Source organism: Dermacentor albipictus, chromosome 5 (assembly GCF_038994185.2).
Source record: "Dermacentor albipictus isolate Rhodes 1998 colony chromosome 5, USDA_Dalb.pri_finalv2, whole genome shotgun sequence".
Taxonomy (NCBI): Eukaryota; Metazoa; Arthropoda; class Arachnida; order Ixodida; family Ixodidae; genus Dermacentor; species Dermacentor albipictus.
Window position 1 is genome coordinate 42,751,521 of NC_091825.1, and position 23,262 is coordinate 42,774,782.

Below are 23,262 nucleotides of genomic sequence, written 5' to 3' on the forward strand. Positions count from 1 at the left end.
GACCAAAAAGCAGCTGCAGCGGCGAATCCACCGCTCTGTCTTCGCTCGGTGCCGCCGTCTGTCGGGCCCCGTTTTACTCACAGATGGCAGCAATGGGCGGCGATGGTGTATGCAACGTCATCACGCCGCCGGATGGGTGGCGGGAGATTTGAATTTTGAAAAAGGTATTGGACCTTTCAGGTGCAATTTTCTCGTAAACGAAGTCCGTTCTTGGCCCGAAACAAGCGTTGCATGGTTTCTGGAATGGTATTTAAACAGTCCACGTTGACTTCTTTGCCTTTAGTGTCCCTTTACCCAACAGTCACCAATTTTCAACATGCTATTTGGCATTTGGTGCACTTTTAGCCAAGAACACGTAAACCATCCCGAGTTAGACGAGAATGCGTTCACCAAAATGTCCCTTCAGGGGTGGGTTGTTATGGTAGATGGTATATATTAGCATATTTGAGACCTTTAGGCAATGTTTAAGGAACATCCATCTTTCGTTTTCTCATCGTAAACCAACATGTCTACAGCCGTTTGCAGCCATTTCAAGACATTCTCACGATGCTGTGTTTCATGGGGAAAAGCTGCCCGGTCCTTCGGTTGTTCAGTACTCACCTACCTGGACCGAAATTCACACAAACTCCCGCAGCGATGGAATGGGTGTCATGTTTGTGCAGAAGGATAGTATGGAAGAGCTTGTCGTCAGTTAAGCCATTCGGCATTTCAACAAAGCATGACTTACTTCAATGAACGTTTCTATGAATGTCAGTTCGCGTGTGTGAGACAATCCCAAGGACATCCAGGAATGCTCTAAAGGCTTTTTACATATGTCCTAGGGACGTTCGAATGTCCCCTATTGGACATCTGGTCGGCATCTGTAGGACGCGGGTGGTCCAATGGGGCTGTGTGCACACTCAGTCACCTTCAAAAAAGACAGTTCTTTGCTTGACAAAGCAATTGAATTAAGGCATGCTCCTACACTACACTTTTCAACACTTTTCATTTAGGCTTGCTATTTTTGTTGCCTCGAAAAGTAATCAGCCAAGCGATATCATCTCTGTCTCCACACGACTAAGCAATTTTGAAACAACGCCTCACTACCACATGCACTGCAATGCAGAACTAACCATCGCATCCTTTCTTCACACAGTTGTGCTCTCTTAATCTGTTATTTAGACAGCGTTCCATGTGGCCAACATAGAACTTAACGCATGAAAGTGCAATCCGATACCCGAACAGATTCTTTGCAGTTTAGAAGGCACATTCTATGACACTTGCCGCAGTGTGCCCCTCAGTCCGCAGCGGGGTTACTGATTTTACATAGTTAATATCTAATTTACAGGGAGCAGAAAAGGTACCTTCGACATTGGCTTGTTGTGCGAGCTTTTTCAAGTTGTGTGAAATCTTGCGTAGGTATGGTACAACAGCAAATCTTTTACATTCACCTTAGGTGACACGCAGATTTGGAAACTTTAGGGACTGAGCTACATACATTAGAACGTGTAGGGAGTACCCGGCTCCTGACAGGAGAGTAGCTCGACAAATGAAGTTTTCCATCATGCAATGTTCACAACATTTCCTAAGGGACTTGTAAAAGCACTGACTAGCACTGCTCCTCTTAACGAACTTGGAGTAAGATGTGTTAAAGGGTAACAGCTGTTTGTTCCCACATGGTGAGTACTGCCAGCTCGTTTGGTCACAGTAAAAAGTAAGCACAATATCAAGGTACCTTAGTGTGTCCTGTGCAGAAGGCAGTTCACGAGTGAGGGCAAGGAGCATCAAAGGTTGGTTAAACACCTATAGTCAATACTGAACTTGCCATATTATTGCACTTAGTAAGAACCAGATATTCCATCAATGTATCTAAATATTCTAAGAATCTTGGTATCAGCTATGCATCTAGGGAGTACTCCATCACGATTTGCTTAAAATGAAGCAATTTAATGGGCCATCTGCCCAGTGGCGTAGCCAGAAATTTCGTTCGGGGGGGGGGGGGAGGCTCAGGTTGGAGCTTGGCCTCTTCACAGAATTTGTCGAGGGATCATAGACATCAATAATAGCTGCATTGCCATCGCCAAAGATGCTGAAAACGAATTCGTGAACGCTACGCACTGTCAAGACAAGTGAAATGTACATTTTTTTATTAAAGGAATATATTCTTATGTACCAGAAATTGTGCCAGATATAACTGATATCAATGCTTCCATGTTGTTTGTCTATTTAATAAGAAACAAAATATCACACGATCTTTAAAACTATATCATTGGGAAACCAGCAAAGCAGTACATGCCGCTGATATGATAAATGTAAAGGCCGTGAAATTAACAAGTTGAGTACAAATATGTAAATGATTCTTTGTCATTCGAGAGCCTTGTATACATTTTTGTACATATGCAACGGCCAGGGAAAAATCTCAATGACGCTGTCCTTCGTTCCAATGTACTGCGCAGGAGTAGCTGCCACCGGTTGCGTATTGTAATTGCATCGAAATCGTAGTCGCAACAGAGATCACATATAAAAACAGCAGTTCTGCAAAATATACATAAGAAATTCGAAGCACAATGGAATACACAAATGCGAAGATAGAACATGATACAAGGCAAGAAAAGTGCCTCTGGAAACAAAGTTCACAGCATGTTTCCACAAAACCTCGCAACAAGATATTTAAATATGCGTATTAAGTATACAAGAAATCTACGTGTCTAAGCAAAAGTCACTTTGTGCAGGATGTTGCCGCTAATTTTAGCCATAGTTTGAAAATATACCGATGCACTTTAACACGACGCGACCAAGTGCATGTTGCTCACTTTTGTACGTAGTGGGTCACGCTATATTTTGTATTTTGCTTAATTAGATATTTAGTCATGATTAATATATCAACTTCTGAAGTAACAAACCTAGGGAAAAAATTCCATTTGGAAAATTGCAGAGTGGTTCGCAAAGCGTCCGAATGAACAGTTTATTTCTTTCTATATATGTATTTAAGCTTACTGATGATGCCCGCGAAATACAAAACAAACTACATGCCCGCTTGCGTGTCGTGACTGCACTGCTTCCAAGCGTTCCACGCGCAAACAGCTATAGGCGCGCTGCAGTTTAAAACGTGACAGGGAAGCGACGTAGGCGTTGACTGTGCCGTTTACGCCAGCGATGTGCACCCCTCGCGAAAGTTCGTTATAGCGATAAGCAGACGCAGTGGGCATCGCTTGTACTGCCGTAAGCAACAGGTCCGTCATTTCGCGATAGCTGTAAGCAAATTGAACATCCCTAAATAAAAAAGCTCAGTTTTCAGAAGGCTGAATATGGTGGAATAAGAACATCATTAATGGTCAGATGCAGTCTTTCATTGAATTTAAGTTTATTTTTCATGCGCTTTCACAGCAAGCGCTCGAAGGGGTCCGCTTCTGCAGCTATACAACGCCGGGATCTTCCAAGAACGCTTGCTGTCGCTGCCTTGAGCACCGTCGGTAAAATGATGTGACAGACTCCAGTTATCTTCTCCTGCAAGGCTTCTGGAGTCATCGCTTCCGCCGTGTATACGTGATCCTTAATATAGCCCCAGAAGAAAAAGTCACGAGGACTGAGGTTGGGTGACATTGCCGGCCACAGCACAGGCCCATTTCTCCCTATCCATGTCACACCCTTGGAAGGTAACATCAAGGCTTGCTCGTGCTTGATTACAACTGTGGGCTGGGGCCCCTTCGTGCTGACACCACATTGGGTCAAGCTGGGATAGTGGCATGTTGCAGTAGAAGTCTTCAACCGGCCCCTTGAGGAACTCACATACCTCTTGCCGGTCAGAGTGTGGTTAAAAATCACTGGGCCAATGACTGTGCTATCATATATTCCGCACCAAACGTTAAAAGACCACTAATATTGGTGGCGGGATCTTCCTAGCCAGTGGGGATTTTGCTCACTTCTATAGTAGGCGTTGTGGATAGTCACTTGGCAGTTCCGGAAAAAGTTAACCTCGTCAGTCCGGATACCTTGGTGAGAAACTCAGAATCCTGCTCCTCCTGAATCAAAATCCAATTCGCAAAGTCGTGTCTCTATTGAAGATCCCTTGACTCCATGGATTGATGCAACTGCAGGTGATAAGAGTGCAGTCCAGCTGTTTTCAAAATCATCCAGGCATATGAGTGGGACACACCGAGATGTGCGCTGACGCTGCGCGTGCTAGCGAGTAGATTTGCCGCCATGAGAGAGAAAACGTTGGAGCGAACCTCATTCTTTATGACTGAAGCTCTCTGCCTCTTTCTTGTGAAGCTGCCGGTTTGCTTCAGCGACTCCTAGGTGTTGAACATTGTCATCAGGCTCGTTCGCACACCCGGATGCCAGCTTTGAAATATTCTTGCAGCCTGCCGTCTCTGTCTGCCTGCAGCTCCTAGGGCAAGGATCATGTCTACTTTTTCCTCGTTGGAAAAAGGCTTCCCGAAATTGCTCGCACTTTAACAGCCGATGCACGATAGTCTGTTTATCGCTATCTGGAAGTACCACCTACCACCACCACCACGTCCGTGAGTCGCTTTACGCAGCGCAGGAGATAATGGTTGCTAGCTTAAATCTAACAGCCAACGCTTGCGTCGCTGCCGTGTCGCTTCTTCACAGCGCACCTATGTCACAGCGCACCTACGGCTGTCTGTGCGCGGAAAGCTGGGGAGCAGTGCAATCACGATGCGCGAGCGGGCATGAGCATGTCACGTTGTCTTTTTTTGTATTTTGCGGGAATCTGCAGTGAGCTTAAAAACACGAATACTTAATAGATAAAAAGACAAACTGTTTACTCGGAGGTTTCGCAAACCACTCTGCAACTTTCTAATTGGAATTTATTTACTAGCATCGTTGCTTCAGAAGTTAGTTAATTAGTCTTGACTAATTATCTAATTAAACAAAATGCAGATATAGCGTGACCCAATGCCTACAAAAGTGAGCAACATGCATTTGGTCGCGTCGTCTTAGAGTGCATCGGCATATTTTTAAGCTCTGCCTAAAGTTAGCTAAAACACCCTTTATAATGCGTCAAATAAGGCAAATAAGGATAAACAGTTGGGCGAGTTGGTACGGTAACATGATTTTGGCTTCTAGCGCGAAGTGAAACACGGACACAGCGCTCGTCCTGTCTGCTCCTCTCTGTGCCTGTGTTTCACTTCGCGCTAGAAGCCAAAATCAAGGCAAATAAACATGTTCCGCAATCACAGATTCCCAGATCACAGAATCCTAAGCCCCCCCCCCCCACCCCTCCCTCCACTCTCTCAATGCATCGCGCGCGACGGAAGGCGGCGCGCTTCCTTCCGGCTTTTCTCAGTTGCACACAAAGACTGACCCACCATCATAGGCTCACCTCCGCCCCTCGCTACGCTTTCACTCACACATACAGCATGCGGCGCGCGCTGACGATGTTATCGCCCTTGGACTTCATACGGAACTTGACGGCGACGGCAGGAATGCGCCTTCAGTGTCCATCTAATTGCTATCGCAATAATATTAAGATGATCCGGCAAGTGAAGAGTCCCGTGGCCCATTACTTTTCGCAAAAGTAGTAACAAAATCGTAATTTCAGCATGCGACAATTCGCTGCGCTGCAACAATGTCTTTTTGTGCGTGTGTGTGTGAAGTGTGCGTGTGTGTGCGAAATGAAGAAACGCAAAGGAAAGCATGTAGGCCACAATCGAATGTCTACTTGGGGCGCCTAATGTAGCTGCCTAGGGAATATCCAAGAAAACGTGAGACGCTTGGTCCACAGAGAATCGTATGCATGCTGCTCGTTATTCTACACAGGCGAGATAAAAGGCTTCCCGTAGACGTTACGATAACGCCAAAACGATGGTGATGCCCTCAAGCGAACACGTTGCAATATGTCGAGTCCCCACAATGGTGACGGCGAGCGACCATTGCTTGTTTTTCTCTTCTGCTAGCCAGAAAGCGTCCAAAACTCTCTGAGGCCAAAATCCACTCGGCCAGAGAAAAATAAACGCGCACCGCCATGCGCCGCGCGGTTCTCAGGGCAACACGTGAAAAACGCATGACCTCTGGCTGGCTCTGGTAGCCCGCGGGTAGCGAGAAGAAAAAAAAATTGAAGAGGCTCAATGTGGCCTCGCGATTATGATTAAATGTAGAACAAATAAATAAGAACGCAGTTACCTTTGCTGGCGTTAGTGTCTTGACATGGATGCTTTGGCATAGGTGGAAAAGATGTTATTCTTTTCTGTAACATGATGGCACAAATGAACCATCACAACGTTTCGCAGGCACGTACCCAGGATTTTTTTTCGGGGGGGGCCCACCACCTCCATCATCATCATCATCATCATCAGCCTGTTTTGTGTCCACTGTAGGACGAAGGCCTCTCCCTGCGATTTCCAATTACCCCTGTCCTGCGCCAACCGATTCCAACTAGCGCCCATGAATTTCCTAATTTCATCGCTCCACCTAATGTTTTGTCGTCCTCGATTGCGTTTCCCTTCTCTTGGTACGTCCGGTTGGCTACCCTACACCTCCCCTTGGCACACATTCTGTAACCCTAATGGTCCAACGGTTATCTAACCGGCGCATTACATGACCTGCCCAGCTACATTTTTTCCTCTTGATGTCAATTAGAATATCGTCTATACCCGTTCGCTCTCTGATCCAAACCGCTCTCTTTCTCTCTCATAACGTTGTGCCTAGCAATCTTCGTTCGATCGCTCCTTGCGCGGTCCTTAACTTGCTCTCAAGTCTCTTCCCCATATGTCAGCACTGGCAAAATGTACTGATTGCACACCTTACTTTTCAATAATAATGGTAAGCTTCCAGTCAGGAGCTGGCAATGTCTGCCGTATGCGATCCAACCTATTTTTATTCTTCTGCGAATTTCCTTCTGATGATCAGGGTTCCCTGTGATTAATTGACCTAGGTAACCGTATTCCTTCACAGTCTCTAGTGGCCGACTGGCGATCCTGATCTCTTGTTTCTTTGCCCGGCTATTTATCATTATCTTCATCTTCTGCATAGTAATATTCAACCCCACTCTTACACTCTCTCTGTTAGGTCTCCAATCATTTGTTGTAACTCGTCTGCATTGTTGTTGAATAGAACAACGCCATCGGCAAACCGAAGGTTGCTGAGATATCTGCCGTCGATCTTTACTCCTAAGCCTCTCCAGCTTAATAGCTTGAATTCTTCTAAGTACGCAGTGAATAGCTTTGGAGAAATTGTGTCTCCCTGTCTGACCCCTTTCTCTGTAGGTATCTCCCTGCTTTTCTTGTGTAGAATTAAGGTAGCTGTAGAACCTCTGTAGATATTCTTACGCGAAGGACGAGTCAGTAAGACGAGAAACTATTTACAGAATAAATTTACAACAACGGTTGCAGCGCTGACCGGTTAGATTCACAGCGCGAGCCCAGTTCGTTCTTCCTCCTCTTTTCTGGAGTGATGGCGCCTACGCGCCTCGTTCAAACAAATACCACACGCATGTAGCAATATTTTCCAAGCTTTTTACGTAAGCGTTCTATACTCCTTGATTACGTAGTTCCTCTATGATTGCTGGTATCTCTACTGAATCAAATGCCTTTTCGTAATCTATATAAGCCACATAGAGAGGCTTATTGTACTCTGCAGATTTCGCGATAACCTGATTGATGACATGGATGTGATCCATTATAAAGTATCTTCCTGAAGCCAGCCTGTTCCCTTGGTTGTCAAAATCTAGTGTTGCCCTCATTCTATTGGATGTTGTTCTGGTAAATATTTTATAAAATACTGGGAGCAAGCTAATGGCCCCATAATTTTTCAGTTCTTTAACGTCTCCTCTTTTGTGGATTAGTATAATGTCTGCATTCTTCCAGTGTACTGGGACCTTTGCAGTCGATAGACACTTCGTATAAAGATCCGCCAGTTTTCCAAGCATTATGTCTTCTCCATCTTTGATTAAATCAATTGTTATTCCACCTTCTCCTCCCGCTCTTCATCGTTTCATGTCTTGCAGGGCCCTTCTGACCTCATCGCTAGTTATAGGAGAGTTTCTGTATCCTGTTCACTACTGTTTCTAAGTGAGGTATCGTGACTCCTCTGGGTACTGTATACAGGTCCGCTTAGAATGTTTCCCCTGCTTTTACTATATCTTCGAGATTGCTGATGATATTATCCTTCTTATCTTTTAGTGCATACATCACGGTTTGTCCTGTGCCTGGTTTCTTTTCTACTGATTTCAGGCTGCGTTCGTTTCTTACGGCTTCTTCAGTCTTTCTCATGTTATAGTTTCGAATATCAGTTATTTTCGCCTTGTTGATCAGTTTTGACAGTTCCGCGAATAGCGTAACGCTGTGCGGCCGCCAGTCCCATACAACCGCGTAGAGCGCAGGACTCTGCGATTCTAGACGCACTGCGCTCACCACGAAAGGTTAGAAAAACACCCACATAAGCAAAGCAGAGAAGTGGCTACGTGAGGCGGTTCCACCGATAACTATAGAAGCGTCATCCAAAGCAAGTAATTGTTCTCCACTTCCGGCGGCCTTTTCTCTACTTCCTTTTTAAATAAAAAGATGTTGATCCATAAATATTCTCATAAACAATGGATAACTTTTTTATTATTCGCTTTTGCTTGCAGTTTGGTTGTTGCCTTGGCTCTCTCCCTTAGTAGATCGCTTAATTTCTCAACTCCTTGCGATCTTTGTTTCCAGTTGCCAATTTTGCACGAAAAGTGCTATACAATTAGGGAAAAACAGATGAGGTAACGGGCGACAGCCATCTTGCTTATGGGTTTAAGGGTTATTGCAGGGTTTCATGATGGACGCTCTTTCACATTTTTTTTACTTCCCACCTTACCTAACCCATATCACGTCTATATGATTCCGGGCATCTGCCAGCGTCGCGGCGTGCCGTAACTCAAGGAAACAATGAAGCAAAGGGATAAGTTAAACGGAATTGGCGTTTTCTCCGGCCGCAACTCGTTCCATGAGAGTACAGACCAGCTGAGTAACAGCCGCATCCCTCTCCTGGTCCCAGGATCAGCCTAGACAAAAAAGGTTGAACTAACAAAAGCAACAGCTATGCGCGTGACGGTTGAACAGATGGTGACAACTGAACGCATCTCAAGTTAATCGCGCCGGCGCAGAATCTATGAGAAAACTGTCCTTCACATTACAAGAGATGCCGATAACTACCACCATATAAAAGGAGTGAAAAAGGCAGCATAATGCTGACCGATGAACAGCTGCCGAGTCTCAACATTGATCTGGCGGCGCTTTAGGAGTGTGTGAGGAGTGGTGGCGTGGTTGGGGAGGGGAGAGGGGGGGTATGCCACTCGATTTCGGGGGGGGCCCGGGCCCCCCCGGGCCCCCTCCTGGGTACGTGCCTGTGCGGAACAATCACAGTTCTTTTGGATTCCTCGTTTACTGCTCCAAGTGCGAAAACGACTCGTGTTGTTATTTGGGAAGTTGCGTACCGCTGAGTGGCCGCCAGTCCCATACAACCGTGTAGAGCGCAGGATACTGCGATTGTAGACGTACTGCGCCCACCGCGAAAGGTTAGAAAAGCACCCACATAAGCACAATAGAGAAGTGGCTACGTGAGGCGGTTCGACCGATAACTGTAGAAGCGTCATTCAAAACACGTAATTGTTCTCCGCTTCCAACGGCGTTTTCTCTACTTCCTATTTAAATAAAGATATGTTGATCCATAAATATTTTATGAAGCAACGGTTATATTTGTTAGATTAGTTGTTAAATTCACTTTTCCTTGCAGTTTGGTTGTTGCCTTGGCTCTCTCCCTTAGTAGATCGCTTGATTTCTCAACTCCTTGCGATTTTTGTTTCCAGTTGCCAATTTTGCACGAAACGTGCTATACAATTAGGGAAAAACCAGACGAGGTAACGGGCGACAGTCATCTTGATTATGGGTTTGAGGGTTATTGCAGGTTTTTGTGATGGACGCTGTTTCACATTATTTTATTTCCCACCAAATGCCATCTGATTTCGGGGGGGGGCCCGGGCCCCCCCGGGCCCCCCCCCTGGGTACGTGCCTGTGTACATATAATGCTCCCTCCCTCACTAGTAGCCACTTTGGGAAGCACTGCTGTAGTTGCGGCGTCGACATTCAATGTCTGGCTTGTTCCAGCTTGCAGGTGCTATAGTTTACTTCCGATGTTTACGATCCTGGAAGGTTGAATTCTTATTTTACATGTCACTGCAAGATCACAAGAAAGGCAACGACCACAGAGGAATTTCACTTTGACTGTGGTCAGTTCCTTTCTTGTGTCAATTTCAAACCAGATAAGCTGCTAAAGGGACACTAAAGGTTACTATGAAGTCAAGTTAAAGTGATAAAGCAATGCTCTAGAACGTCTAAGGCGTCAATATAATCGCGAATAGAGCTTTAGTAACCGAGAAATTGAGGCAAATGCATGACACGATTTGAGACCCCCCAGCGACATTCCGGCCGGTACTAGCCCAATGACGAAGGCACTCCTCATAATTTATGTCACTATAGTACTCAACTACTCGTACTAAAAAGACCATTTCATTAGGTTATAAGACGGAAGAAAATAACATTTTGACGTTACACTTCAGTAGTATGGGTGGTCGAAAGGTTTCGTTTTCGCTCGACTCTGCGCCGCGCGCGCTTTGGAGTTTCAGTTGTTTCGTTATTGCGTCGTGCTGCGCTGGTTCTGCTGGCTCGCGAAACTTGCTCGCGACGGCGTGTCCAGACGGTCTTCGTCGCCCAAGTTCGCACCACTGGAGTCCTCGTTGTCTTTTGCGCTTCAACGACGCCGGCAGCGCGAGACCTCAGCAGCAAGTCACGCTCATCAGTGCTCAAAATGGCTGAAGTCAAGCACAGCACCGCGAGCCAATATGTCGTTGTCAGGGCCGTCCATTGCAACGAGCGTCGAAGTTGGCGTCATAAACTGAAGAACCAGATTATCTTTGCGCGCTTTCCCTTCCGCTAGCCACCATAGTTCCGCTTTCGCGCTGCTGTCGGCTCTGTCTTGGCCGTTTCTGGCCGCGCGTTTGCATTTTGAGCAGAAAAGCCGTAGCGCCGTCTGCGGGCGCCGTTTTACTCACCGACGGCGCAACGTCACTATGAAACCATGACGTCACCATTCCTCGATCGGAGGGCGGGCGATTCGAACTGCGCTAGAGGTACGCGGACGCTTCAGAACGCATTCTCTCTTAAAATAAGTCCCTTCTTCGCACGAAACAAGCATTTCGAGATTTCTGGGATGGTATTTCAGCAGTCCACATTGACTTAATAGTAACCTTTAGTGTACCTTTAAGTCCTTGATTTCACACTACTGTACTATTGCAAAAACACCACAATCGTAATCAACGAATAAAGACAGTCAGCAAAATATTCTTTTTTTCAATTAGATAGCGCCAACACTGAAATAGTTGAGTTACCCCAAAGCTCACAAAGAAATGCATTTGTGCTTTATATATGGTTCTCCTGTACCTCCCAATTAAACTGCCAGACAAGTTTTTGCCTAAGCTTGCATTAACATATGCATTTCGAGATCAAATGGTGCCAACACTCACCAACTTTAATGGGCACCAAAGTTGGTAATGAAATATTATTGGTGGTTTCCATACAAAGTTTTGCATCCACTGTTATGCACATGTGGCAGAAAAAGCAACTTTTCATCACGCCCCTTCATTTTAAAGAATTTAAGACACAGCTTAAACAGGTGTTGCAGTTCAGCCTAAGCATGGCACCCAGTGTACTTGATACATTGCAATCCACTTTTTGTTCAGCGATTCTTAACGTTCAAGACCATGCCTGTAAATTGTTCAGCATTTTCAGAGCCGGAAAGATCATTGTTTAGGGACAGTTTTGAATCACTGTACTATGCATGCCAGCTGGATCATTGCTGCTTAAAGGAGCAATAAAAAAATGCAGTTTATTTCATAATTACAAAAGTGATGTATAGTGGCCATGAATAGTAAATGCAACTTCTTTACAGGGTATACATAGAAACCTTCATTAACAATGCACCTAAAAATAAAAGTCATAGTTAAAAATGGTAATTAAAATGCTTATAAAATGGGTGCAGGGACCAATTTGCATTTTTTAAGAGCACGACTAAATGTAGTACACATGAATTTTCAAATAATGTAAACAGCCCAAAGGACAAGCCGAGACTTGGATGGCATATTGTAAGCTTAAAAGGTAGTAAAGGTGCATTCACAACGCTCTCTTGAACTAATCTTTCCAGTAAAGTTTTAAAAAGAACTACTTTGCCTAAATCAAGGCTGTAAAATCTATACCGTTCTTACAACGAACACACACAAAAGAAATCTTGATTTGTGGTGCTTTCAAAAGTTACCAATTGGAATTATCACTGAACTGTGGCTGGCCTACCATCAAGAGCTCATCGTGGGTCCTGGAGCCACGTTTTTGTGAGAAGGCCTATGATTTCTACTAATTGGAAAGGCTTCACCGTGTAACATTTCCTTCCAACACCAGCAACCATTAACAGTAATAGGCACCTTAATGGCTTGTCCTCCTACAATCGATAAGCAGACAGAAATACTTCTGTGAATTGTACAACTTAAGAATATCACTGCACCCAATTTTAATTGTATGGGAAAATCCACTTGTGACCCTGACTGACGTGCCCAAATGGCCTTCTGAATCAGCTTTTAAGAAAATGCAGCTTGTGCTGCTTTTGCTGTTCATATTTAAACACCTTGTGGTTGGCTCAGCATAGCCCTTTGCCTCCTTTTCAATGATAATGGTAAGCTTCCAGTCAGGAGCTTGCAATGTCCGCCGTATGCGATCCAACCCACTTTTATTGTTCTGCAAGTTTCCTTCTCACGATCACGGTTCCCTGTAAGTAACTGATCTAGAGAAGCATACTTTTTCAGACTCTACAGGCTGATTGGCGATCCTAAACTCTTGTTCCCTTGCCAGGCTATTGAACATTCTTTGTCTTCTGCGTATTAATCTTCAATCCCACTCTTACACTCTCTCTGTTAAGGTCCTCAATCACTTATTGTAACTCGTCTGCATTGTTGCTAATAGAACAATGTCATCGGCAAACCGAAGGTTGCCGAGATATTCGCCATCAATCTTTACTCCTAAACCTTCCCAGTTTATAGCTTGAATACTTCTTCCAAGCATGCAGTGAATAGCATTGGAGAGATTGTCTCCCTGTCTTACCTATTTATAGGTATCTTCCTGCTTTTCTTGTGTAGAATTAACATAGCTGTAGAACCTCTGTAGATATCTTCTAAGGTATTTACGTAAGCATTCTGTAATTACGTAATCCCACTATGACTGTTGGTATCTCTACTAGCTGAATCAAATGCCTTTCCATAATCTATGAAAGCCATATAGAGAGGCTTATTATGCTGTGCGGATTTCTCTATAACCTGATTAATGACATGGATGTGATTCATTGTAGAGTATCCCTTCCTGAAGCCAGCCTCTTCCCTTGGTTGACTATAGTCTAGTGTTGCCCTTAATCTAGTGGAGATGATTTTGGTAAATATTTTACATAATACTGGGAGTAAACTAATCGGCCTATAATTTTTCAATTCTTTAACGTCTCCCATTTCGTGGATTGGTATGTTTGCATTCTTCCAGTTTCCTGGGACCCTTGCAGTCAATAGGCACTTTGTACAAAGAGCCGCCTGTTTATCAAGCCTTGTCTCCTCCATCTTTTATGTTTTAAAAAGAACTTGTGGTTGGCTCAGCATAGCCTTTCGCTTTTGCACAATTAAACATAACCTTACCAAGCCTGCATAGCACAGTGAAAAAGCACTTTTTGAATTCAGGCCAAATCGGATTGTAAAACTATGTCTTAGCACGCAGCACGTCGGTATGAAATAATTACGACTGACTTTAAACACCACAACATTCACTTCCGTAATAAAGACTCGGAAAGTAGTAGTTGAAAACAATGAACCAGCTTTTTGCACCGCAGGTTTCTGACTGAGGCCGACATACAATAATAACTCAACAGAAGTGTACGACAAAGGAGAAAAGGTCACAGAAACTCGCAAACTTTGTGATGCAAGTTATGTAGGATGCCACAATAATTAGCCCAAAGTGGTTGAAGTACTGGAAGAGAAATGGAGTTGCTTCAGAGCAACTTTCTTGTTCAGTTATTTGTACATTATTTTGCATTCATTTCTTCCCGCAAATTTCTGTTTACTTCAGCAATAACTTGCCCCCACAATACCATCTGAATGTTGGTCAATCCCCAGTGGTGGGTACATATCACATCAAGCAGCCAGCCTTGGCAGACGAACTCTCCGAGAAGTCATCCCCTTTGCTTTTTCCCTCGCAGTACCAGCCCAGCACGTCACCCCTAAAACTCGGCATATTGGTCAACAACGTTTGGTTCCCAATATTCTTTTTATAATCAACGTGCACTTGTTTGGCAGACCTGCAGCCTGGGAGCACTGAAACCTATTGCGCATTCCTGCACGACGTTTGGCTTCAATCATGGTGCAGTAATGCTTTCTTCCAATTATTTTCTTTCTCTATTTGTCACGCCACGATACTGTCTATGCCGGTGGGCTGGCATTTCGGAAAACTTTGTTAGCAAAATATCCCTTGCATTCCTCTACTTTCACTCGGGATTCCCAAGTACAATTTACATTCCCGAAACATGCGGTTCAGTTTCTATGGCTTTGAGAACATGTCAGCACTCCTCATTAGTATCCGTGTGCTAGCTGACACTGAAATCATAGCGTTTCTTACAATATTCACTTCTAGGGGGAACTGTGCTGCTAGTGTCTACGGGTGCTGCAAGCATTGCACTTCAGCGCTGGTTTGTACATTTGCTTTAAACTTCAACTTGTCCTTCTCACTTTGAAGCCTTGCAAAGTGATCATTTTCAACAAAATACTGCATTATCAATGCAACATTGGTGATGCATGTTTGCAGTGTTATTGCCTTCTATATTTAGAAAAATAGGAGTGCTTCGAAAATTTGGGCTAACAAAGGAAAATAGAGTTTGCTAAATTAAGCCACAAGGATGTCTCAAGCCACAAGCATGAAGTTCGAGACAATTCCATGTATAGTGTACTAACCATCATTCCAAAGGTCAGCAATGTACGGCAGCGTGAGAAATCCTAGTAAATTTTTTTTGTAGGAAACTATGATCGAAACACCTTTTTAATGTTGCCGGCATCAAGCACTGCTTGCTCAGGCATGCTGCTGCCCAGTTGGGCAGGACACAAAAACCTATATGCCAAAACAAAATCCACTGATCGAAAGTTCAAATGTATGCTTCATTGACTATACAAAGCAGAACAATGCAAACGGTAAATGGGAGAAAATAGTGCAATTTGTGGGGGAGACCCTTAATATGATATACAGAGAAAGAATTCGTACACGAAGCGAGAACTAAATACAAACTATTTTATTCATGTAATTTTCAAATATCACAGCAAACCAAAGCAAAATAACTGACAAACATCACATTTACAGAAAAACATTTCATAAACCCTTCCACTGTATGTGCATATGGATGAGAAAAAATGTTCTTCTTTGGTTTTTTTCCTGTAGTTTACTTAAACAGGTAAACATGATGAAATAACCCTCCATTATATTTAGTTTATTCCCAGATTTGGAGGATATATATACATATATATTGACATCCTTCTGCCTGGACATTTTTTCCCTTTTTTTTTTTACACCAGTGCTGTCCATTTGCTACACTTCTCTTTTTATTTTGCTTGTTTAGAACAGGTACATGTGAGAAAAAGAAAGAATGTGCCAAAACAAGACAATCATAAAGACTTTTTTACTATGAGAGCAAATAATTAAAATAATAACCTTGTAACTGGACTATACAATAAAATACCACCACGCAGTAATACCTGATGAAAAATTTTTCATATCACAACATAACGGCCTCTCTTAAAACTTGATGGTGCCGCAAATGACTGCATTAGGAGACTTCACTTCTTCCCTTAAAGAAGAGCAACTTTTATACCAGGCATGATAAACACACGCCCCCCCCCCCCCCAAAAAAAAAAACACAAAATTGAATGAAAATGCACAAAACAATGTAAAAATCCAGGCAAGATGAATGGACGGTTGGCAAAGTCCCCACATTGACTTTACTCTTACATAGATGGTACTCAAAGCTTTCACACATGATTCACACGTGTAACAAAAGTACCCTAGCCCTTAAATAATTTGATCTCGCCCTCACGAAAAGTGTTTACTTAAAAACACCCAAAACAAGAGCAGAACAATGCATACACATTCCATTTAATGCATTCATGCAAAATGTTTTTGTAAATTCGGAAAGACAAATAGTTTTTAACTGCTTTAAAAAAAAAGATGAACCCACTACATGAAAAAGATGAAGATAGTATTTATTAAATCTGGTAAGAACTAAGCTGCTGTGAAATGAAGTTTGTACTGAACATAGAACAGAGTCGTTAAAGCATCTAACAATAACTTAGCTCAATTATAGTAAATCCTGTGCACAAGAAAAAAGAAAAAAATGGAATGCTTGCTTTAAAAAAATACAAATAAAGTGTGAGTCCGTCCATCCATCTCGACATGACTTCACTCGGGGAGCAGTCGTCTCGGGGAGCGGTCGGAGCCCGCTACAGGTAGAACAGGCTGGACGCCAGGCGAGGGCTATGCTCGGCATGTAGCGACTGGCCGGCCAGGAAGGCCAGCTTGTGCGCGTACTGGCACGGGGCCGGCACTCGGATGGTGCCGGGCCAGTTGAAGTACAGGTGGGTCAACTTGTACGACAGCCGCTGCATGTGGTCCGGCTTGAGGCCCGTCGTGTCGTAGATGACGTTGTAGTGGGTCGGGGCCACGGTGCCCTGGCGGACGCTCTGCGACACCAGGAAGTAGTCGTAGCGCTCAGGGCGCGTCACCTCGGTGTCGACTACGGTGCCAGGCGAAGGGTTGCCGTAACCCCCGCTCGGCAGGTGCGAGAAGAAGCGCGTGCTGATGCGCTTGGTGACCACCACGAAGGCTAGCTTGTGGTCCACGCCCGGGAAGAGCGCATCCAGTGAGCTGACAATCTGTTCGATTTCCCACTCCCGCACCTGCGTGCAATGGGACAGAGGACAACATGATGTAGGAAAGAGAGGGGACGGAAAGCTCCAACATTACATTATTACAAAAAAAAGCAGCTTCTTGAACGAAAGTAGCTCTTTTATATTAAATATTTGTTAGAAGCATGTACGTAAATAGTGGAATATATATAGATAGGGTTCCTATTTTAATAAGCAATGAAGATAGTGGAAATGTGCCCCCTTGTCTTATATACCAGGTCTTCCTGCAAAGAATAAAGTAATCTTTAAAAATTGCCAATGGAAGAAAGCACAATTCTAGTGCTTGAGGTGGTCCACTCGAAGACACTGACTTTACTTGCATGAGAAATCAAAATGCAGATTCGACTAACAAAAAATCACTAAGCTTTTTTTTTTAAGTAATTACTATATGGCACATATTGCAATTCATAAGTTGTAACCCGCCGTGGTTGCTCGCTATGGTGTTCAGCTGCTGAGCACGAGGTCGCGGGATCGAATCCTGGTCACGGAAGCCACATATCGATGGGGGCAACATGCGAAAACACCCGTGTGCTTAGATTTAGGTGCACATTAAAGAACCCCAGATGGTCGAAGTTTCCGGAGTCCTCCACTATGGCGGGCCTCATAATCAGAAAGTGGTTTTGGCAGGTAAAGCCCCATAATTTAATTCATAAATTGTAGCCCACAAGAGTGCAAGGCAAGTCCACCTGAAAACAATTCTGTGGATGAAAGCATTTTTTTATTTCTTTGCCATTAAACTTGCAGTAAAATGCACTCTTGTTCCATTTACGCCCTATTTTTTTTTAGAAAAATGCCATTTTATGCATTGAAGCACAAAAGTAACTGGGTAACTGGATTGAACCGTGTTCGCTGGCTCGCCCTCACATGCTTTCACTTATACAGAACGTCATGGCGATGGCAACGTCAACGGCAGAAATCCGCCTGTTTTTATTGCTATTGCAATAAAAACAAGTTCGTGAATTTTTGTGGATAAGTTCAACAATGCATTCCTATTTCTCATGCAAGTAATGTCAGCCAGCCTCTTCGAGTGGACCAGCTTAAGGACTAGAACTGTGCTAACTGGTACAGGTGATCTTTGAAAAATGCTTCAACTCTTAAACAGACATCATAGTGTTTGCACGACGGAAGAAGGAGGGCATATGCAATGGTCCATACCAAGCTGGAACATGGCACTATTATAACAAGGTCACATTTTATACTAAAGTACTTTTGCTTTATCCAATATTTGTTATCAGCATGTAGTATACAGTGAAACCTCGCTTACAAACACCCCATCAACAAACTTTTCAGAATAACAAACTCTTTGGAAATCTGCTGAATGCTTGCAATTTCAATGCAAGAATATTTCGGTACTACAACTTCAGAATACCAAACTTTTCAGAATAACAAACATTACTCAGTTTCTGTATCATTAAAACGTGAACGATTCAACTGTAGTCGACCTCTATGCCAGGCAAAGCATTGCGTAAACAGTTGTAACCAGAGACGCATGCTGGGCTGGTGGAGCCCAAGCCACCCGAGACGCGTGCGGTCTTTTTCATGGCTTCAGCAAGCTTACGTTCACGTTCCGTGAATTCAACCTGGGTCAGCAGCTTCTTCGAGTGGAGCATTTTGGAAGTTAGTTTTGACATGCCCACTCAGCGCAAATCATCGCGGCACAAAACACTGAGGCCCTTCGAGATGGTGGGGCACGAGTGACCTAACAAAAGATGCTCAACAAAAGACGCCGCATTTTCTTACTGCAGAGTATTTCAAGGTGACGATAAACCAAAACTAAATCGAGCTCGTGGGTGACGCCGGAGTATGATGGCTACGATGCCACAAAAACGAAACACGATGTCGCTTGCACTGTAAAACGCCAACGCATTTGGGTTATTGCCTATTAAAAGCATGCAGTGCGCTTACAACGGTGCTACGCCCCATGTGCTGTGAAACCCGAGAGGTGAAGATGCTTAGCCCAATAGGGTTGGTGGCCACAGCTGCGAGTATGGTATGCGATGACTCGGAAGATGATTTGCTGGTACTGGAATGGGAAACCGAGTACGTGCCAGCGTTTTCATGTGAGGCAGCTGGGCAAATATTGCGAGGAGGCTGGTGCAGCGGGCAGCTACTTTTCTCCATCGCGTGGTCCTCGCGCAGTTTCTTGGGATCTAGGGGCTCGAAAATGCATCATACGATAACATTTTAGCAACATACAGAACGTCAATTGGTGCCGAAAGATCATGTTTTCAGAAAACTTATGAACCATTAAAAAGGAAGCGTATATAAATAAGTTTATATTAAATACTTTTTATTTCTCTTAGTATGTACATACGTATGCTTCTTTTTTCAACAGTCAAAGCTGCAACGGCAGCTTTCCACCCAACAATAAAACCTGTTTGTGCGCCTGTCACATATGACAATCACTTTCAAGATAGGGTCCACAATAGCAAGCAAATTGAGCTTCATTGCTTCCATGCAAACTAAGCAGTGAGAACACAGTGCACATGACGCTATCAGCATTCGTCGCACTGTGTTTCAATCATCGATCAATTTCAATATAGAGTCCGTGTGGCCACACCATATGCAGCCGGTGCCAAAGTACAGTTGATCATGGTTGAAAATTGTTCTTAGTGGATGCACAAGGCGCTAAAGAGCGATAATGGCTTATAATGACCGGGATTTCATCAGCGCAGCAGGCGCTCTCACTTGCAGTCGTTTGGTTGTGTCATCAATTCACCTTGTGCCACCATTTGCAGCAGTTCGTGTCGCTGCAGCACTGTCGTTTACACTGGTCAAATAAAGTTTCACAACACTGATAATGAGACTGGGTTGCATAGAGACGAGCAGCTGGCACAGTGCTTACCAGTGTTGTGGAATTACAACTTGCCACAATGCCCATTCCACTCAATTCTTCGGTATGAAAAAACTAAGCTCATTCTTGCTCAGGGAATGGCCAGGCAGTTGAATTTCGTTGCAACAGAACTGCTTGTTGGCCTAGTTGGTACTTGCTAAAATACATGTCTTTTGCCACAATTTAACACACAGAAAAGGAAGACACATAAAGACAACACAGGTGGAACTGCCAACTGGTTTAATTTGGGCAGTAACCCATGAATAATGCGCTGGCTGTTCACAAATCTACGCTATCCAGCAGTCAAACAATCTAGTTTCCGATTTGTAGAGCATGATAGATGTATCGATGATGCAGTTTGTACGTTTCTTTTTTATATAGTAAGCTCCCATTTAGCTCACATGCCATTTGAAATCTACTTCTGCCAAGAATCCTAATCTCAGAAAAACGTGGTTTGCACATGCAGGCCTTGCACTGCGCAGGCATATGTGCCATGCCACCTTTGATTAGATTTAGTTCGTGTTTCCTGGCTCGTTCAATTATGCAGCGTCCAGTCTGTCCTATATAGGACTTGCCGCACTCAAGGGGAATTTCATACACCACACCCGTAGCGCATCTCCCGTAGGACGAAGCCTCGCCACAGCCTTGCGAACCGGTCTCCTCGCGAGTGGTTCTCGAACAGAGTCGATCCAGTTTGACGGGGGCAGAAAAGGCAATGGGTACACCATACCGACCTGCCACCTTCTTGAGATTATGGGAGACCTTATGAACATCAGGAATCACTGCAGGTCTTACGGTTCTGGCTCTTTTTTCCTCCCTTGTGGCACTGGTACCTTTAACCTTCCGTAAAAGGCTTTCGGTGACTGAGGTCACCAACGAGTTAGGGAACCGTGCTGCTTTAAGTCGCTTAATCTGATTATTGAACGAGGCCTGCATCGTGTGTGTAAACGCAAGCTGGTATGCGAAAGCTTGCAGTGAACGCAAGCATCGTGCCTGCGTCAATACGTGTCACAACTTAGAGAAGCACTTTTTCGAATATGCATCCGAGTCGCCAATGGTGGTGATGGAAGAAAAAACAAAAGTGACGGGTAGGGACACAGCAGGCGGCCGGGGCGAAGGCGCAGCCAAGGTAAAAGAAAATCACAAGGCGTAAGGGGGGGGGGGGGGGCAGTATGCCGCCGCCGTAGTTCCGCATGACGGATACCAATGGCATAGAGCCACGGTTACGCGAAGAGCAGAGATAAACTTCGGAGCAACTCGGTCTACAAGGACAGCATTGTAGTAGGTGTAGTAGGTGTAGTAGGAATTGTAGTAGGTTCTTCAGCATATTTTGACAAAAAAAGTTGTGCGCAGCAGGAAAAAACACTCTATTTTCTGAAAGAGATGTAACTCGATTCCCATTCCATTCTGAACAAAAAGTGCTTAATTCTATTCCCATTCCATTCTGGGGTCACGAAAATGTGGAATGATTCCGGAGTCATTCCGATTCCGGAGTGGTAACTCGTCAACACTGATAGTTACGACAACTCTCAGAGAAGTTTCTGCGTGAATATTTATAAACTGCATTTCCCCTATGCTAGCCTAGTCCATATGGTCGAGTATCAAGTTGAAGTTTATTCAAGTGTGACAGTTCACGCACTTGGGAAAAGGGAAAAAGCAACACTACCTGACCAGGCCCTATCCCCCATATAACCAGGCAGTGCGTTTGCAACGCATTTCAAGGGCACATAATTTCAACAGATTTCCCATTTTAGAGGGCACATAATATAAACACACACATAAAAAAAATATGATATACTGTAGCTGTTACACGTGCATACATAATAATTTAAAAAAAAAGTTGAAAATACGCAAGCCAAGAGCATTCACTAGTGTAATGCAGAAAATTATTTTGGCATGAATTTTTTTTTCTTTTCATACTGCTAAGATTCACAATCTCTTATCAGTTCCTTTAGGCATTTGTTATTGTTTTGAAAACGTATCATTTCACAACATTGTTTGATGGCCATAATTAGTCTTTATTATCTCTGCAGGCATGATGCCGATGTATATATATGCAAAATGAAAGAGAAATGACCACAAGAGAGTCTAGTGCAACAACATGGCGAGTCTGGCTAGTTGGTGAATGTTGGTGTGTTGACGAGTCTGTAGTTGGTGAATGGCATCCAACAAAAAATGTTGAACTGTGGCTGAAGCACCATCGTGTCTGCTTATTCCGTTATCTCTTTTCTGCGTGGGTGCTGGCCTGCTTGAAGAGAAGTCTGCTACGAGCGTCACAGAGCCGCTCACCTGTGGTATCTGGCCGTCAGAGACCCCGTCCCTGAAGAAGATGATCCTGTCTGGTGCTGAGCCAGAGTTCACCTGCATGTACTTGTGCAGTGCATCCTGCAGCAGAAGGCCCAGAGAGCTGCCCAGCTCCTGGTGCGTGGCGTGGAAGGCAACCCGAGAGTACCAGCGTGTCAGCAAGCGGTTCATGCTGGCCACGAAGGCACCGGCCGAGAGCCTGCGTGAGCTCGAATCGTGGTATGTGTCATAGCCAACCACCATGGTGTTGACCAGAGGGATGTCCAGGCACCATGCTTCGCCACCGAGCTTGCAGTTCAGCTGAATGGCCACCTTGGTGGCCACCGAGCGCATATTACGGCGGTTGCTGATTGTTCGTGCCAGGATCACCTGCAGAATGATGCAGTTTAGCATTGCTGGCCTCAGCCGTCATGTCTGCCAATAAATCGCCATCAAGAAAAGTGCTACTGTTCTTCTATTTCTATTTCACAGGTGCATCTAAATCAATGAGTCGCACAGTCTGCCACTTCAGTCACCAGACTGTATGTCACACTATCTTCACAATGCGCTCAGTTTCATGCATTTGAACGGTCAGGCACAAGCATTTAGGTTGTCTGCATTGCCACCAGCTGTTGCACATTGGAACTGTCGTCTAGGCCCCACAGCATCCATATTGAACCGCGAAACATTTCGCAATGACCTGAATGTGCTGCACTCTTAATATTGTATAATTTATGTTTTAGAGTACTATACGCCATGCGCAAAGCACTGACAACGTCGCCTGTCGCCAAGGCTGCGAAGCGTAGGCGGCTCAGACGAGCACTGTTCCGTCTGCGCCTATGCGCGCGCTGACATGTTTGCGTTCTTGACAGTGATTTAACGCTTCTGTCAGCCTTCAGCGATGTCTTGAAACAACTTTGCATAGTTCGTTGCTTTAAAACGTACCAAAAATCACCAGGCACTCACTTAGTTGCCAGTGCTGCTTCACTAGCAAGAATGACGTCGGCGGTGGATCGCGGCTGTTCAACGAAGATAAGCAATCGCGCTTTGTTTACTACAGTTTAGAGTGATTTTTATGTTTTTATTTTTTGCTTGATGTCATTGTGCCTTTAGTGAATGTTTCCACATTCGAACTTAGATTAGGTTATTAGAG

At 44.3% G+C, this 23,262-nt stretch overlaps 1 protein-coding gene across 1 annotated transcript in view; it reads right to left on the minus strand.

Moving 5' to 3' along the window:
- Positions 1 to 15,309: 15,309 nt before the first annotated feature.
- The window catches only part of LOC135900501 (piwi-like protein 1), a 69,033-nt gene continuing 61,080 nt past the window's right edge, over positions 15,310 to 23,262 (minus strand). Inside the window, exons 6-7 of the mRNA XM_065429981.2 lie at positions 22,116 to 22,499; positions 15,310 to 16,984 (exon numbers count right to left, since the gene is read on the minus strand). Of these exons, the coding sequence (XP_065286053.1) occupies positions 16,529 to 16,984; positions 22,116 to 22,499 (840 nt within the window). The 3' untranslated portion in view covers positions 15,310 to 16,528. The remainder of the gene's footprint in view (positions 16,985 to 22,115; positions 22,500 to 23,262) is intronic.